The sequence below is a fragment of the Pelodiscus sinensis genome, chromosome 1 (assembly GCF_052426305.1).
Source record: "Pelodiscus sinensis isolate ZL-2025 chromosome 1, ASM5242630v1, whole genome shotgun sequence".
Lineage (NCBI taxonomy): Eukaryota > Metazoa > Chordata > Testudines > Trionychidae > Pelodiscus > Pelodiscus sinensis.
In genome coordinates, this window is record NC_143052.1 from 64,797,869 (window position 1) to 64,814,436 (window position 16,568).

The 16,568-nt window shown below is 48.7% G+C and overlaps 1 protein-coding gene across 1 annotated transcript; it reads right to left on the reverse strand.

Annotated features, from left to right (window-relative positions):
• Positions 1–14,062: 14,062 nt before the first annotated feature.
• Positions 14,063–15,836, reverse strand: LOC149525577 (uncharacterized). Its single transcript, XM_089779758.1, has 2 exons — positions 14,891–15,836; positions 14,063–14,695 (listed from the first exon to the last, which is right to left on the reverse strand). Exons 1-2 carry the CDS (start codon positions 15,438–15,440, stop codon positions 14,202–14,204), a joined length of 1,044 nt encoding a protein of 347 aa, XP_089635884.1. The 5' UTR covers positions 15,441–15,836; the 3' UTR covers positions 14,063–14,201.
• Between the last annotated feature and the right edge of the window lie 732 nt (positions 15,837–16,568).

Consider the following 16,568-nt stretch of genomic DNA (forward strand, 5'->3'; position numbering starts at 1 on the left):
CTACTACATACCTACAAGTTGGAAACATGTCCCTTTATATTGGTACAGTAGAGGTCTATTATTGGAAAGAGTTGTCTATGTTTGTGGATTAAGTAAATGGGCAGTGGCTAAGTCTTTGCACAATAAGCCATCACCTGATGTGGTCACAACTGATATATCTTATTATGTTGTCCCCAACATTCCCTGGTTGGAGAAGGTTATTGAAGCAGGACAGGTTACTCAAGTGCCATCTGGGTTCTTTTGGCTTTGAGGGATTGTGCTTCAGGCCTGGAGGTGGTATGGTGTGGAGGTGTGCTTGGTATCCTTGGTAGGGGCCTTCTTCTAATGATGGACTGAGGTCAAGAATCTGCTATTTGCTCCAGCCTTGGCTTTGATATGGTGGATTGGAAGGTCTTACTGACTTGCTTACGGGATCTGGCAAGACTTGATGTTTTTCAGAGGCTCTATTCCTTCCTTTTTCAGAGAACTCAGAGGTGATCCTGTTACCACTCACATTCAGTATTCACTTGATTGCTGGGGTGGATTGTGTAGTGATTTGCACTGCAGGGACATCTGTAGTGACCTCTGTATGCTGCTGACCTTCAGCTGTACATCTCTTCCCATATGATCCAGATGGTGAAATTGCCTTTCTTTCCTTGAATCTGGCCAATATAGACACGTGGATGAGAATCAAGTGGCAGAGGAGGTATGAAAAGTCTGTTAAGGAGAAACAATTCCTGGCATGGTTAATGGTTGTGACTGCTCCATCTATTGGATATTTCCACCTTTGCCAAGTTTTGCAATTCCAGAGGCTGTTTGGCCACATGTCTGCTCTTAAATTCCCAGGATCAGCAGTGAGTCTGACAAAAATACACCTTTCAGTCAACTGCTCTGGCTTCCATCTACGTATGGGCGCTATTTATTATACTCTGTTCAGTCCCCTTCATCTCATCATCTGAATTCCTCCAAAGTATAAAAAATAGAAATAATATAACAATTAATTAGCCTAATTGAACTGGTTTGAGAGCTGGCTACCATAACGGTCCTGATCCCCCTTGCTAATGTGTGGAGTAGGGGGAGGGTTGCCTAGCCCAATGAGCCCTGCAAAGATAGCTGCCCGGTCTCCTCCCCTTCTTGTCCTCTCCCCACAGGCTTCCTGTTTTCTGTGCCCTGCAGTGGAGATGGTTGTGGATGGGAATGAGAGAAGGGGGTGTGAAGACATGGGGAGAAGAGGCAGTGGGGGAAGGAATGGGGAGGGAGGGGAATGAGGGGGGTGAGGAAGTGTGGGAAGAGGCAGTAGGGAAGGAATGGAGAGTGAGAGGGAGATGGAGAAGAAAAGGAAATGAGGAATTGGGGTGGGGGGAGAGGAATCCGGCATGCAGTGTCTCCTCAGCAGTAGCTGCGTCTCCCTGGTTAAGCAGGCCCTTCTAACCCTTATCCTGACAAGCCCTGCTCCCCTACACCTGGACTCATCAAACAAGCTCCCACACCCCCAGCCCACTGAGCCCCAGCAAATTGCACCTGGACCCCCTATCCTATGAAGTCCTACTTCTCCAGCATCTGGACCCCACCCCATACCCCACCTCCCCATGACTCCTCCGCTGAGCTCAACCAAAGTCTCATTGCCCCTACACCTGAACCCCCACGGCATCTCTGAGCATCCAGATCTCCCATTGAACCACCCACATCCAGACAGCCCCACAACCGGGTCCCCCACAATAACTCCCTCCACCCTTGAATCATGCTTGACTGAGCCTGCCCAGCCACAACTGGTACGCCTGGAAGAGAGGGGCAGGGCCAGCCCTTACACTGCATTAGCGTCAGGTGCAGCCTCACTGTGGAGCTCTTGTGCTGGAGGAATCCGGGGTTTCAGGGTGATATCCCCACCTCAATGCAGCCAGTGGCCTGTGTTCCCCGCTGCTAGAAATGTGAAGATGTGGGGTTTTCTTAATGGCCTCCCTGTCACAGACTTCCAGTATGACATTGGACTCATCATTTAAGGCTTGGTCTCAGTGAGTTTTCCACTGATTTTTTTTTTTTTTTTTTAATGACCGTGGATAAGGAACTTAATTATCCTGTGCCTAAGTTTCTCCATCTGAAAAAAGGGACAATAATAATGTTTCCCTGCCTCTCTGGGGTTTGTGTGAATTCACTGGTTTTGGTTTGGTGTTTTGATGTCATCAGAAGGAAAGTGCTGAGAAGTGCAATTTTGCAGTGTTTTTTACAATTTCAAAATCTTTATGCAATAGTCATGCAGTAGCCACTGCTCCTGGATTGCAGGTTAATCTCAATTTATGGACATTTATAACCTTTTGGTGCTATTAATTAAGTGCTTTCTGCATGTCTGGCACATGCTCCATTTTGTTGAGAAAGAAATTGCAGAAAAGTGGAGGTTTTTTTTTCAAAAATAATTTGCTTGGGTTCATGGATTTGGCTTGAAGGGGACAAACATGCAGTGAGCAGGGACACAGGCTGTGCAGTGAAGACAAGAGGGAGATAGTGGGAAGAGGGTGGGGTCTGGGCAGGGAAGAGGTGGGGCCTAGGCTGGGAAGGTACTGCCTCCCCAAGTGGAAACTTCACCAGCCACCTATGTAGGTTCCTTCCAGTCCCACAGTTCTGTGATCATATCTCAGGGGGTATGTCTACACTACCACCCTAGTTCGAACTAGGGTGGTTAATGTAGTCAATCTAAGTTGCAAATGAAGCCCGGGATTTATATATCCCGGGCTTCATTTGCATCCTGCCGGGCGCCTCCATTTTTAAATCCCCGGTAGTTCGGACTCTGTGCCTGCAGCTATACGCGGCACGGAGTAGGTAGTTCGAATTAGGCTTTCTAATCCGAACTACCGTTACTCCTTGTGGAACGAGGTGTAACGGTAGTTCGAATTAGCCTAATTCAAACTACCTACTCCGTGCTGCGTGTAGCCGCGGGCACGGAGTCCGAACTACCTGGGATTTAAAAATGGCAGTGCCCGGCAAGATGCAAATGAAGCCCGGGATATTTAAATCCCGGGCTTCATTTGCAACTTCGATTTGACTATATTAACTACCCTAGTTCGAACTAGGGTGGTAGTGTAGACATACCCTAGGTGTGCACTTTTGAGGATTGTGGATACAGCATGTCCTGGGGTAGGTCCCAAGTTGTGGAGCTATTTTTCTCTGTATGGCACAGAGTTGACCATCAGAAGTTTCTTTTATTGGTGCTTGCAAATTAATCGCTACAGCTGGAGTCTTTAAAGGAGATGAAATTCAATGGGATTTGGATGCCTCACAGGTGCTTTTAAAATCCTGGCCTCTACGTGTATATTGCTTTCAGGACTGGCTGAGCCTCAGCAATAGGAAACATGCATTCACTGCCGGTTTCATCTAGCCTCATGTATCACTGATAGCTGAAATGAAATAAAAAGAAACTGCAAATTCTGCTGCAAGCTTCATTTGTGTCTTAATATACTGCAAGAAATCCCTGCAGGATGTTTGTCTGCCTTGACCTAATGGGGTTAAAGGAGCTTACATATCCATTGAGATAAAAACTGAAACACCAGAATCTTATATAAATTATGTTAAAATTGCAAGGAAAAAAAATTCAAAGAGATTCCTCAGAAAGTGCCAAAAATCTCCTTTAAGGGAAGTAGCTTCATATAGTAGCTACAGCATGAGATTATGACTTGGGATATTTGGCTTCTATCCCCAGCTCTGTTCCTAGTTAGCTATAGTATGAATTTGGACTGAAAATACCAGTGTATTGCAATGAGCATACTGCAGGGTCATTTATAGTGAATGTTCACTTCTAGCACTTGATCCTGCACTGTGTCAAAGGGAGGTGAGAATGTGCAGTGATAGGAGCTGCTTGGGATTTTGTAGGGCTGAGTTTATGGTGAAGATATTCACGGGGGAAGTGGAGGGTAGAGATGAGGTGAAGGACAAATGTGCATGAAATTCAGAGAGGCCCGCAAAAGGCCAGTGCACCATTTAAGTTTTATTTAAGCTTTTAAGTAAGACCTAAGTGGTGCATAAGTCTTGCTGTCTCTCTGTACAAAGATAAATTCCTGCTTAAGAAGGTTCCATGCAGAGCCCTGCCTATAGGAATTCACTATCTACTGATTTCCTGGATTACTGACTTCATGGACTCCAGCTGGGAAAGTAGGAGAGACTTTGAAAAAAATTATTCAAAAAGGGCAGATAGACACAGATGAAATAACTATTGCTGTCTCTGAAATAGCCACTTACTGACTTGTCTCCTTCAAAAAAATAGGAAGGCGGAGCGTGTGTGTGTGTCTATATGTGAATGTGCGTGACTCTTCTTTTGCTTTTAGATGTCTGCTAAAAACATTTCATGCCTAACAGTCTGTCAGCATTTCTTCTCTTCTCCCTATAACCAGATAAATCTGCATCCTTGTTTGCTACTGTAAAAAGAAAAAAAATGAATTAGTATTTCATGTCGTCCCGCATTGCACAATTCTTCACATAAGTGAGAAATTAATCAGCTGCACAGACAGGGCAGAGGATGTGGGACCAAGACAACAAAAGGCTAAGCCAGAGCCTCTGTTCGGCTGCTGCTGTTCTGTTTCCTGTTAAGTAGTTAATTTGATGGTGGCAGTGGGGGAGGTACAGAACTGCAAACCCAGTTTACTCACTAGAAGCCTCCGCAAATGTCTGATTGGCTGGGAGGCTCTACCATATTAGGAGTGGGAAGCAAAGATTGCAAGCCTGGCTCACACCACAGGAACTCTCCTGTCAATCTGAAGAGCAGGATCTATATTTAGTAATGGGCCCATGGGAATAGCAGCTTAAATGTGGGAGGGGGCCGCCGTTCGAATACAGATTTTTTGTTTGTTTTTTTAATCTACTTGGCACTTGAGGAATGCTTTGCGAAAGAATTCAGATCACATATTGCACTTTCTTCTGAGAGGGTCTGGTGCACAAATTAATTTTCATTATTCTATTTACGTTTGTAATAAAACGGGAAAGCAGCCGCGCTATTATGTACATTGACCACAGTAGTTTAGATGAAGAATAATGATTATTACACTCCAAGATAAAAATCCTCTTGAAACTGTTTGTTTACCCCCCACCTGTGTTTCAACAGCATGTAAACTTATCAGCACAAATGCATTTCCCTGAAATACAATTATAGCAATAATTAAGCTGTGCAAAATAGTTTTGTTCCTATTAGATACAGGACCGCTATGATGCTCTTGTCTGTTGCAATTAAAGGGTCATTTATTTAAAAGGAGAAGGAGATGTCTCTGGTGGCTTAGAGGTGCTGGGGTGGGCTTAAAACACTCCGGATATAGCGGTTTTAATTTATTGTTACTAGATGAAGAGGCTTTCATTGTAATTATTGTACATACTGATGTTTTGTATCAGAAATGAATGGGTACAAAGTACTGCTATGATGAAACAAACAAAAATCTTAAGTGACAAAGCCAGTACAAACTAACCACTCTGCTAAGGACATACATTCCTTTCATGAAATAAATATAAATGTCATTATCCCATAGAGATGCACATGTATGTATTATGTGTATATTTACTCAGAGAAATGCAGTAGCTGGGCTAACTGCTGCTCAGGGAGGTCAAGACACTGCTGGAAGGTCACACACTGAGAGAGTTAGTGTCTCAGATGAAATTGGAAGGTGGGATTCCCCCTGCTACCATTCATTTGCAATAGCAACTCCTATGAAAAACCTGTGGGTCCAGATCACAGTGCCCAGGAGAAAAACTTTTGGGGAGGATTCTTGAGCAGAGAAACTACTGATTTCCCCTCATGGAATTTTCCTCGATGGATTTCATTTAGGGGAGGGAGAGGGCAGGAGAAGGTTAGACTCCAGGGATACCAATAGGGACTGGCATTTCCCCAGGACTTCTGGATCCTCTAGCAACCTGGAGGCTTCCACATTCTGTGTTTCTGTTCTGCATCTGGAACCCTCCAGCTCACCCCACTGGTTCATAGCAGCACAACAACATTAAATCCCTGCTGCCAAGGTAGCCCTCACATCTCCCTTTGTTATGGCAAAGGCCCATGGAAAAGCTAATACAGCTTAAGGTAGCATTAACATTTTCAGATTCTGTGTGAGGCCTGGTAGGATTCCGTCTCCTTATAAATCTGATTTTCCCCCCACTCAAGTAACAGTTTGTCACTGTGCCTGTTTTCCTATCACGTAGGACTACTTCTATTTTAATTGCATTGATTTACTACTTTGTGCACACTAAGCTACAGCGCATTATCAGTGCTGAACGTTCTTCAGTAATAATAGTATATATTGTTTATATTTCTGTATCCTTTAATTAATGCATTTTAAGTATTTTCTTACCCTTTTTCATTGGTTTCAGTTTTGTTTATTATTGCCAATGGGCCTGCTGCCTGGAATAGAAATGGCACTTTCTTGATGAAGTTGTGATTAAACCTTCCATTCACCCCCCAAAACAGACTCAGACGAGCACTGTATATTATAGACTTTAAGTGCTAAAACTGATGCCAGGTAAGACAGTTGACTTCTGAGAGCTTAGGTAAGAAGTGAGACAAATATGATCACGCTTGTGCAATAAATAACTGCAATGTGTAAACACAAAGCAGAGCAAAATGGATTCTTGGTCCAATTACTAGGGCTCTTAAGCTCTCTGATAATACTACTACCAATAGCTAGCTTGAAGTTAACCTTCTATTATAAACACCAATTTTGATCATTCTGCAGCTTCACCAGAGCTAAACCCATGCACCTGACACTTTCACAGATGTGCTCTCATATCAGTAAGGCATAGTAAATCAAGCAAGCCATTTGGGAGAGATCAGGACTTTAAAGTGAGGTGATTTTACTGGGAACATGTTTTGGAAGTTTGTAATATACCAGGTTGGTCTGGGCACCGCTGAGAGGGCCAAATCAGGGTGAATTGCTCAGAACCAGGGCTTCTTACAGGGATTCTTCCCTATAAGGTGCCAAACCAGTCACACAGAGCACTTCGGCTGCCACTCTGACCAGCAAGAAGCCTCACAAGCACATCCCCTTAGATGTCTCAATGTTCTCTGTGCCACAACCAGCACCACAATTTGCACAGATGAGAGGTTATAAAAACCAATCACACCAGCTCCAAACAGGTTCTCCAGGCTCCAAAGGATCAGCCACAGTCCCAGGTCAATTTATACCTCAGATCTTACCCAAAAGAGCAAGCTGTACCAGTCCTTCAGAATCTAAAATCTAAAAGTTTATTAAGAAAAGGATTGAGAGTCAGGGTATGTCTACACTAACCCCCTAGTTCGAACTAGGGGAGTAATGTATGCATACCGAACTTGCTAATGAAGCCCGGGATTTGAATTTCCCGGGCTTCATTAGCATAAAGCCGGCACCGCCATTTTTAAAAGCCAGCTAGTGCGAACCCCGTGCTGCGCGGCTACATGCGGCACAGACTAGATAGTTCGGATTAGGCTTCCTATCTAGTCCGTGCCGCGTGTAGCCGCGCGGCATGGGGTTCGCACTAGCCGGCTTTTAAAAATGGCGGCGCCGGCTTTATGCTAATGAAGCCCGGGAAATTCAAATCCCGGGCTTCATTAGCAAGTTCGGTATGCATACATTACCCCCCTAGTTCGAACTAGGGGGGTAGTGTAGACATACCCTCAGATATTAAAGAGAATAAATTACACATCAGACACCAAGTTCTTGATGCAGGCTCTTAGTCGAGATGTAACAAACTGCTAGCTTACAAGTCTCTGGAGTACATCCTATGTCAGGATGGGCCCACAAATCCTTCTGGGCCCTCTATCCTTGGCAAAGGTGCTTCTGGAGTGGAGGGCAGGAGTGAAGACAAAATGGAGGCATTCTCAGGGTACTTTTATAAACTTGCGCATGCAGAGGGAAAATCCATTGTTCTCCTGGGTGCTGGTTCCTCCCAAAATGGGGCTGATCACATGACCACCAAACCAGTCTGTCCTTTTTTATGCAAGGAGCAATGGAGTATCCAAGTGTGTCCTTCTCAGGTAAAGGGCCATTGTGTTCTCCTCAGGTGTCAATTGGCAACACTTAAGAGCCTTTAGCCATGCAGCATTCACTATTGATTGGGACGCCCCACCACCCCTCACAATAGGTGGTCAGTGCCTACTGCTGTCTCCCAGTCAGAAAACATGTAAAAATATAAGTACAGAGCCCATATTCATAACTTTACACACAAAAATCATGTATATGAGCTCCTTAAACAGAAGTAGCATAGCATAAGCTTTCATTTGATACCTCACATGACCTACCTTACACAGAATTTGGGGCAAACACACTGTGTGCAACAGTGATCTGCCAGCTCACACTAAAATCCAATAATGTGAGAGAGCTTTTCATAGCTTTACACTTGCTTTAATCTGTTGGTTTTGCAGAGGACTGATGCCTCTAACTAGCTTTAGAGAGGGGCATGTAAGGAGAGTTATTTCAGTTTCATTATTAAAGCAGTTATCTGTTTCCATTGTCTGAGGTGCTCCTCAGGCAAGTTGGAAGACAGTGGTGCTTTGATCCGAAAGTAAAGTTGTTTTCCTGTTGTGTGTAGTTAACTCTGAATAGTGAGACCAGGTGCATACCTATGGATTGCTATAAAATTTTCTTTAGTTGCTTTTTTATTGTCCATGCTTATCCATCAGAAACAAATGAAACATTGTCTTGTTGAAATCATATTGTCTTGTATCAAAATAAAAACTGAGGAGTCTTACACAAAGCAAATGCTGATATGCAGTTGTAGTGACAGCTGTATACCCTGCATGGAATCAAATGACTGACAGAGATGTCAAGAGGTCGTCTAGTCCCACCCCTGCACTCAAGGCAGAACTAAGTATTATCTAGACCAACCTGCTCTTAACAATCTCCAATGATGGGCATTCTGCAACCATTGTAGGCAATTTATTCCAGTGCCTAACCACCCTGACAGCTAGGATTTTTTCCTACTGTCTGATTCCAACCTAAACTTCCCTTGCTGCAATTTAAGCTCATTGCTTCTTGTCCTATCCTCAGAGTTTAACAGATGTTCTTCCTCCTCCTTGTTACAAGCTTTTATGTACTAGAAACCAGTTTTCCTGTCTCCTTTTCCAGGCTAACCAAACCCAATTTTTCAGTCTTACCTTGTAGGTCAAGGGTAGGCAAAGGGTCCTCCACAGGCCCGATTCGGCCACCAAGTGGGTGGATCTGGCCCACAGATGCCCTGCTACTCCCCTGTCCCCAGGCCAATCAGGACCTGGGGACATGGGGAGCATGCAAAGTCTCTCGCTCCCTGCCCCCGCCCTGTAAGGGGTGCACAGTACTTAGTCTGGTCCACTCTAAGCACTGCGCATCTCTTGCAGGGAGTGAGAGACTTTGCATGCTCCCTCCACACCCAGGCCCTGAGTGACTGGGGGTGGGGGAAGTGTGCAAAGTTTTCTCCCACCACCAGGGGCGCTGGTGCCTAGAGGAAACTGCCAGTTCAGAACAGCTGGCAGTTCACTCTAGGTGGGGGGAGGGCAGGGGCAAAGACTTCAAATGCTCCTCCATCCGAAGGCCAATCAGGGTCTATCGGCAGGGGAGCATGGAAGTGTCTTGGCCTCACCCCTTCTGCCTGAGGCCTTGCCCTTTCTGGAGCGGCCTGGGGCCATTTGAAAAATTAGTGAAGTGCCCCTCCCCATCTAAAATTATTGTTGTAGGTCATGTTTTGGTGACCTAAAACATGACCAAACATAAACCAAACATTTTGGTTGCTCTTCTCTGGACTATTTCCAATTTGTCCACATCTTTCCTGGAATGTGGCATCCAGAACTGGATATAGCACTCCAGTTAGGGAGCAATCAGCACAGACTACAGCAAGAGAATTACTTCTTGCATAAGTATCAGAGGGGTAGCCGTGTTAGTCTGAATCTGCAAAAGCGACGAGGAGTCCTGTGGCACCTTATAGACTAACTGAAGTGTAGGAGCATAAGCTTTCGTGGGCAAAGACATGCATCTGACGAAGTGGGTCTTTGCCCACGAAAGCTTATGCTCCTACACTTCAGTTAGTCTATAAGGTGCCACAGGACTCCTCGTCGTTCTTGCATAAGATATGCCTTCTAATACATCCTAGAATGATGTTGACTGTTTGCAGCTCTGTTACACTGACTCATATTTAGCTTGGGGTCAGCTATGACTTCCAGATCCCTTTCTACAGGACCCTCTCGTCCTCAGGGAAGCTGTCTACTTGGATTGGTCAGGAATTGAACACAGGGTCTTCTGTATTATGGGGAAGAATTTTACCACTGAACCACCTATGTTAATAGTTGTACTGCTAATGGTTGATCTTTGGTTTGAACTGTTAGAGGCTCTGTCTAAACTACACCCCTCATTTTTTGAAGAGTACAGGATCTTTTGAAAAAGCACCCCATTGTCCAAAAAAACCATGCCTAAACCGTGGTTTCAGTTTCAAAATGGCACTTGTTCAAAACAGCGCCATAATGTGATTATGCAAATGAAGCACGGGATATTTAAATCCCTGCTTCATTTGCACTTTCGAGTGCTTCATTTACATCCCTCTGCCGACAGAGGGGTGTAGTTTAGACACAACCAGACCTATTAAGTATTCTCTCTATTAGAAGACCTCTACATAAATACATTGCAGGGTAGGATGTAAGTTGACAAGGGTGATTTGTCATACAGTAAGTTCAAGTGTTCCGAGGCATATAAATAATAATTAGCAACATATTTTGTGGGAGGGGGGATGTCGTCCACACAGGCACACATTTTGGGACAGGTGCACTCTCAGTTAATATACAGTCGACCTTATGAGAGTTCCATAATATTACTACTGCAGGTTTTGGGGAAATTGAAATGAGCTGAAGTAGTGTCTCCCTTTAGACTTAGAGCCTCTTCACCAGTATACAGTACTACACTAAGGATTAATGCAGCTATGTTTAGTAAGGCAAAATGCGGATTCACAGATCCATCTCTACTTTCCGAGTTTTCTGTATTGCAGCTGAATTTTGCGGGATGCAACTTCACTGGACAGATGAATGTTTTCTAAAAGTCAAAAAATAGCAAGCAAATGGTCTGGTAGCACTTTATAGACTAACAAAACATGTAGATGGTATCATGAGCTTTCGTGGGCACAGCCCACTTCTTCAGATGACCGGAGTTATGACTAGGGGATAAGAAAACTTGAAATAAATAGGAGAAGGGAAGGGGGGGTGGGGAAGAAAGATGCTCTGTCACCCACTCCCCTACCTCTATACATAAAGTATCAGGAGAGAGGGTGCTACACCTGAGTAGATAAAGATCAGAGTCAGTGGATGGATTGCTAAGGCAGGAAGGATACCATTCAGGAAGCCGTTAGCACCTTCAGTGATAAAGGGTCCACCACTCCATATCTTGATTAAGTCCATAAGTAATTAAATTGAATTTGCATATGTATTGTAATTCCAAGCTTTCCCTGTGTATTTGGCTTAAGGAGCTGGCCTGTGACAAGACCGCCACCTTCAGATCTATGAGATTATGGTTAGGTAAACAGAAATGTTCTGCCACTGGCTTCTGAGTATTTTCTTTATGTATATCCAATTTGTGTCCATTGATTCTTTCCCGTAGAGAACATCCAGTTTGACCAATATATATAGTAGAGGGGCACTGTTGGCATTTGATGGCATAGATCAAATTACTAGATGAGCAGTCAAATAATCCTTTGACTTTGTGGCTTGTGTTGTTTGCTCCAGTGATGAATTCGTCAGTGTACATATGTGGGCAGAGTTGGCATCTTTTCTGGTTGCAGGGCTGGGTTCCTGGAGGCTTAGGATGTGGTTGTGTGGCATGGTTATCAGAAAGAATACGTTTCAGGTTAGGGGGTTGTAAGCAAGAATAGGTTTTTCTCCCAAGGCCTCTGAGAGTTAGGGAGGCCAGTGTAGACAGGGAACATGAATTTCTTGCGCAAGAAAGCCCTATGGTTAAAATGGCCATCAGAGCTTTCTTGCGCAAAAGAGCATCTACACTGACATGGATGCTCTTGCGCAAAAGCACATCTCTTCCGGAAAAGCACATGCCAGTGTAGATGCTCTCTTCTGGAAGAGTTTTTGCAGAAGAACTCTTCCGCAAAAGAGTTTTTGTGTACGATCACGCCAGTGTAGACGTAGCCAAGGTGTATGAGGGTACGTCTACACTACAGCGCTAGTTCGAACTAACTTAGTTCGAATTAGTTAATTCGAACTAAGCTAGTTCGAACTAGCGCATCTAGAACTAAAAACTAGTTCGAACTAGCGTTTTGCTAGTTCGAACTAGCGCGTCCACACTGATTGGACGCAGGGGGGCATTTAAGGGCAGCTGAAACCGGTTCTGGCAGGGCATCAGGTCAGCAGTTGCTTTGTGTGGCTGCTGTCTGAGGCTATCTGAGGCTCGTGCTTAAAGGGACCCCCCCTGGACAGCCGGTTCTCAGCTTTTCCTGCTTGCTTGCCAACCTCGCCGAGGGACAGCAAAGCGTCGGTCTCTGTGCCCGTCTGTGTCGGTGCTTCCCTTCGGGGGGGACCGCCGCAGGTGGCAACATGGAGCCACGGCTCGCCCTGCACCTTCTGGTGCACGTTCTGGACTTGCTGCTGCAAGCCTGCCAGCAATGGCTCGAGGCTGCCTGGCACCACCTGGGGAACGTCAGCCCCCTGCCTCTCCGCCTGGCCGCCCTGGGGGCCGTGGAGGAGCCGCGGCGGCGCCCCGGCACCGGTGTGCCCCGCCGCATCTGGCGTCTGGACACCAGCAGCGACTGGTGGGACCGCATCGTCCTGGAGCGCTGGGACGACCGACAGTGGACCCAGAACTTTAGGATGAGGAGGGACACCTTCCTGGAGCTCTGCGAGTGGCTCGCCCCTGCCCTGCAAAGAAGGGACACTCGCATGAGGCCCGCCATCCCCCTCCAGAAGCGGGTGGCCATCGCCCTCTGGAAGCTCTCCACGCCGGACAGCTACCGATCCGTCGGGAACCAGTTCGGCGTGGGGAGATCCACTGTCGGAGCAGTGCTCATGCAGGTACGGCGCTCGTCGGCCACCGAGCCGGGGGGGAGGGGGGCTGCGAGGAGGGGATGGGCCGCCCCAGGGACAAAGGGGGGGGCGGGAGGAGGCGAAAGCGCCCCGCACCGGAGGGGTCGGGCTGTCCCGGCCGTACTACACGCCGCCAGGGGGGTTGCTTCCGGGAGTGGGGCGCGGGGCACTGCCAGGGCACGCACGCTCCCAGCCACCCGGGCGCCCCACTGATTGACGCTTTGCTGTGTCTCTCTCCGCAGGTGGTCAAGGCCATCAACCGGGTGCTGCTCCGCAGGGTGGTCCGCCTCGCCAACCCGGATGCCGTCATCCGGGGATTCGGCGCCCTCGGCTTCCCCAACTGCGGGGGGGCCATCGACGGGACGCACATCCCCATCCGTGCCCCGGAACACCAGGCATCCCGGTACGTGAACCGCAAGGGGTACTTCTCCGTCATCCTGCAGGCCGTATGTGACCACCGGGGACAGTTGACGGACATAAATGTGGGCTGGTCCGGCAAAGCACACGACGCCCGGGTGTACCGGAACTCCTCCGTGTGCCAGCGGCTGCAGGACGGGACCTTCTTCCCCGACCGCCACATCAGGGTCGGGGACGTGGACATGCCCGTCTGCCTGGTGGGGGATGCCGCCTACCCACTGCAGCCCTGGCTCATGAAGCCCTACACGGGACACCTCAATCCCTCCCGCCAGGCCTTCAATAACAGGCTGAGCAGGGCCCGCATCGTGGTGGAGGGGGCCTTCGGGCGACTGAAAGCCCGCTTTCGATGCCTCCTCACCCGTCTGGACCTGGCCGAGCACAACATCCCTCCCGTGGTGGCGGCATGTTGTGTGCTCCACAATTTGTGTGAGCGGAAGGGGGAGGCTTTCTTGCCAGCCTGGATGGCTGAGGCTGACCGCATGGCTGGACACTACGGTCAGCCCCGCACCGCCGCCGTCCGGGAAGCCCAGCGGGGGGCCATCCGGATCCGGGAAGCCCTGCGGGAGAGCTTCCAGGTGGAGGAGGAGGAGGACTGACCTCTCCCTGCATGCCCCACCGGGGCCTTCTTCCACCCTACCCCCCCCTTCCCCTTTCCCCTCCCTACCTACTGTCAAATAAAGACACCTGTTTTTCCAACAAAAACGTCTGTTTATTTCACAGAACTGGGGTGGGGGAGGGAGGAATGAAGGTGGGAGAAGGGAGGGGGAAACCTGGGACGAGGGAGCTGGAAGGGGAGGGGAGGGAAGGGAGGAAGGGAAAGGAAAGCTCAGGGGTGGGAGTCTGGGTGCCTCTCCCGTCTCGCCACACTGCGGGTCCGGGGGCGTCGGTGGGGAATGGTTGTGGAGGGGGGGGCAGAGAGGACAGGGGGTGTGGAGGAAGCAGGAGCGGAAGCAGGAGGAGCAGGAGGAGCAGGAGGAGCAAGAGGGGGAGCAGGAGGAGCAAGAGGGGGAGCAAGAGGGGGAGCAGGGGGAGCAAGAGGGGGAGCAAGAGGGGGAGCAGGGGGAGGAGGAAATGGAAAGCGGTCTAGCAGGCTCTGGAGGTGGCCTCGCAGGGCACGGCCCTGCTCCTCCAGGGCCTCCAGACTCCTCTGGCGCAGCCTGAGGTCCTCCTGGACCCAGTGGTCCTGGAGACGGAGCTGTCGGTCCAGGAACCGGAGATGCCGCCTCTGGTAGTCCTCCTGGTTCCTGGCTGTCCTGCTTGCCCGGGCGCGGGCGGCTGCTGCAGGCGGTGTGGTGCGCCCTGCAGTCCCCGGTGCTGCAGCTGTGGTGCAAGAAGACCAGCGGTCAATTACCCCAGGGGCCCAGGTGTGTGAAACCCAGCTCCCCTCTGCAAGGCCAGGGCCCCTGCAGGATCCCCAGCTGCTGCTCCGTGGTGGGCAAGGCCCAGGCGCACGGTCCCGGGGCTCCCTCTCGCCCCAGCCCCCCGTACACATAAGGGGAACACGAGGGTACTCACAGGTGGACGCCTCCCCGGCCTCTGATGATGCAGGCGAGCGGCTCTGTGGGGTGCCTCGGGGGTCCCGGGTCCTGGGAAGGCTGGCAGCAGGCTCCTGGCTCTCAGAGCCCTCTTGCTCCTCCTCGGTGTCCAGGAGCGGTCCCTCTGCCCCGGGGTCAATCACGTCCCGGGGGGCAGGGACGGCATGAGCCCCCAGGAGGCGGTCCAGGGCATGGAAGTGGGGGCAGGCCTCCGGGTCAGCCCCTGGCAGGCAGGCCCGGGAGTAGGACTGCCGCAAGTCTTTAATCTTGCAGCGCACCTGCTCCCGGCTGCGCTGGTGGCCCCTGGCGGCCAGGCTGGCAGCCATGCGTCCATAGACGGCCGCATTCCGGTGGCTAGTGCGGAGATCGTGGACATTGGAGGCTTCCCCCCAAACCTCGATGAGGTCCACGATCTCCGCACTTGACCAGGCGGGCGCCCGCCTTTTGCGCCCCCGGGCAGGCTCCCGGGAGCCGCCAGGCTGGTCGTGGGGAGCAGTGGAGGGCTGGGAGCCCTCGGATGGCTGGCTCATTGTGTGGCAGGTGCAGGCTGTGCAGGCACGGGTGCTGGCAGCCTTGCAACTGGCACAAAGTGAGTAGCCAGCCCGTGGCCCTTTAAGGGCTCCGGGGCCGGGAGGGGGGCAATAGAGTTTCCCTGGTGTTGGCCAGAGTGGCCACCAGGGAAACCTGGGAAGCCTTAGCCTCCCACTAGTTCGAACTAAAGGGCTACACAGCCCTTAGTTCGAACTAGCTAGTTCGAACTAGGCGTTAGTCCTCGTAAAATGAGGTTTACCTAGTTCGAACTAAGCGCTCCGTTAGTTCGAATTAAGTTCGAACTAACGGAGCGCTAGTGTAGCGCATAGGAAAGTTAGTTCGAACTAACGTCCGTTAGTTCGAACTAACTTTCTAGTGTAGACATACCCTGAGGTAGTAGCTCTACAGGACCATCTGCTGTTCCTGAAAGAGAGAAAGTTTGTCTCTTTCACTAACAGAAATTGGTGCAGCAAAAGATATTATCTTACCCACCTTGTCCCTCTCATATCCTGGAACAAATGTGGCAACAGTAACATGGCAAACAACTGAAACATATTATAGTTTCAAATAACAAAAAAAAATCATGAAAGAAACTTGTAACTGTATCTGTCATCTTAATGAAAACAGCATAAAAGGATCCATGATCACACTGAGAAAAGTAATCATGACATTTAAAACTATCCATGAACGCTTTTAAAGGATGCATGTGAGTTCACATGCATGAATAGATTTACCTAGCCCTTATCCAAAGTCAGAGTGGAAATAAAAGCACGGTATTTATTGCCTTAGTTACAAATACAGTAATCTATTGACTTTCAGAGGCTTAAAGTACCTTTAATTCCTAGTTTATTCTTGTAGTATAAATCAAATCACCCTTTTTGTGAGCTGTAATCTTTACTGATCAGGCTCCCATTTAACCTACTAATTGCAAAACATCTGTAATTACCCTCTAACTTCTCCTTTCCTTCTCTTTTAGCACAGTCTTTGATAAGAGCCTACTGATCCAGACACCTACTACATTACAACTCACTCAAATTGCTTCTGGAGTAACACTGCCTCTTTGTAACTCTCACAAAGTAGCAATGATGGATATTGGGCTAATAGAATGTTTTTTTTTCTAGAAATAG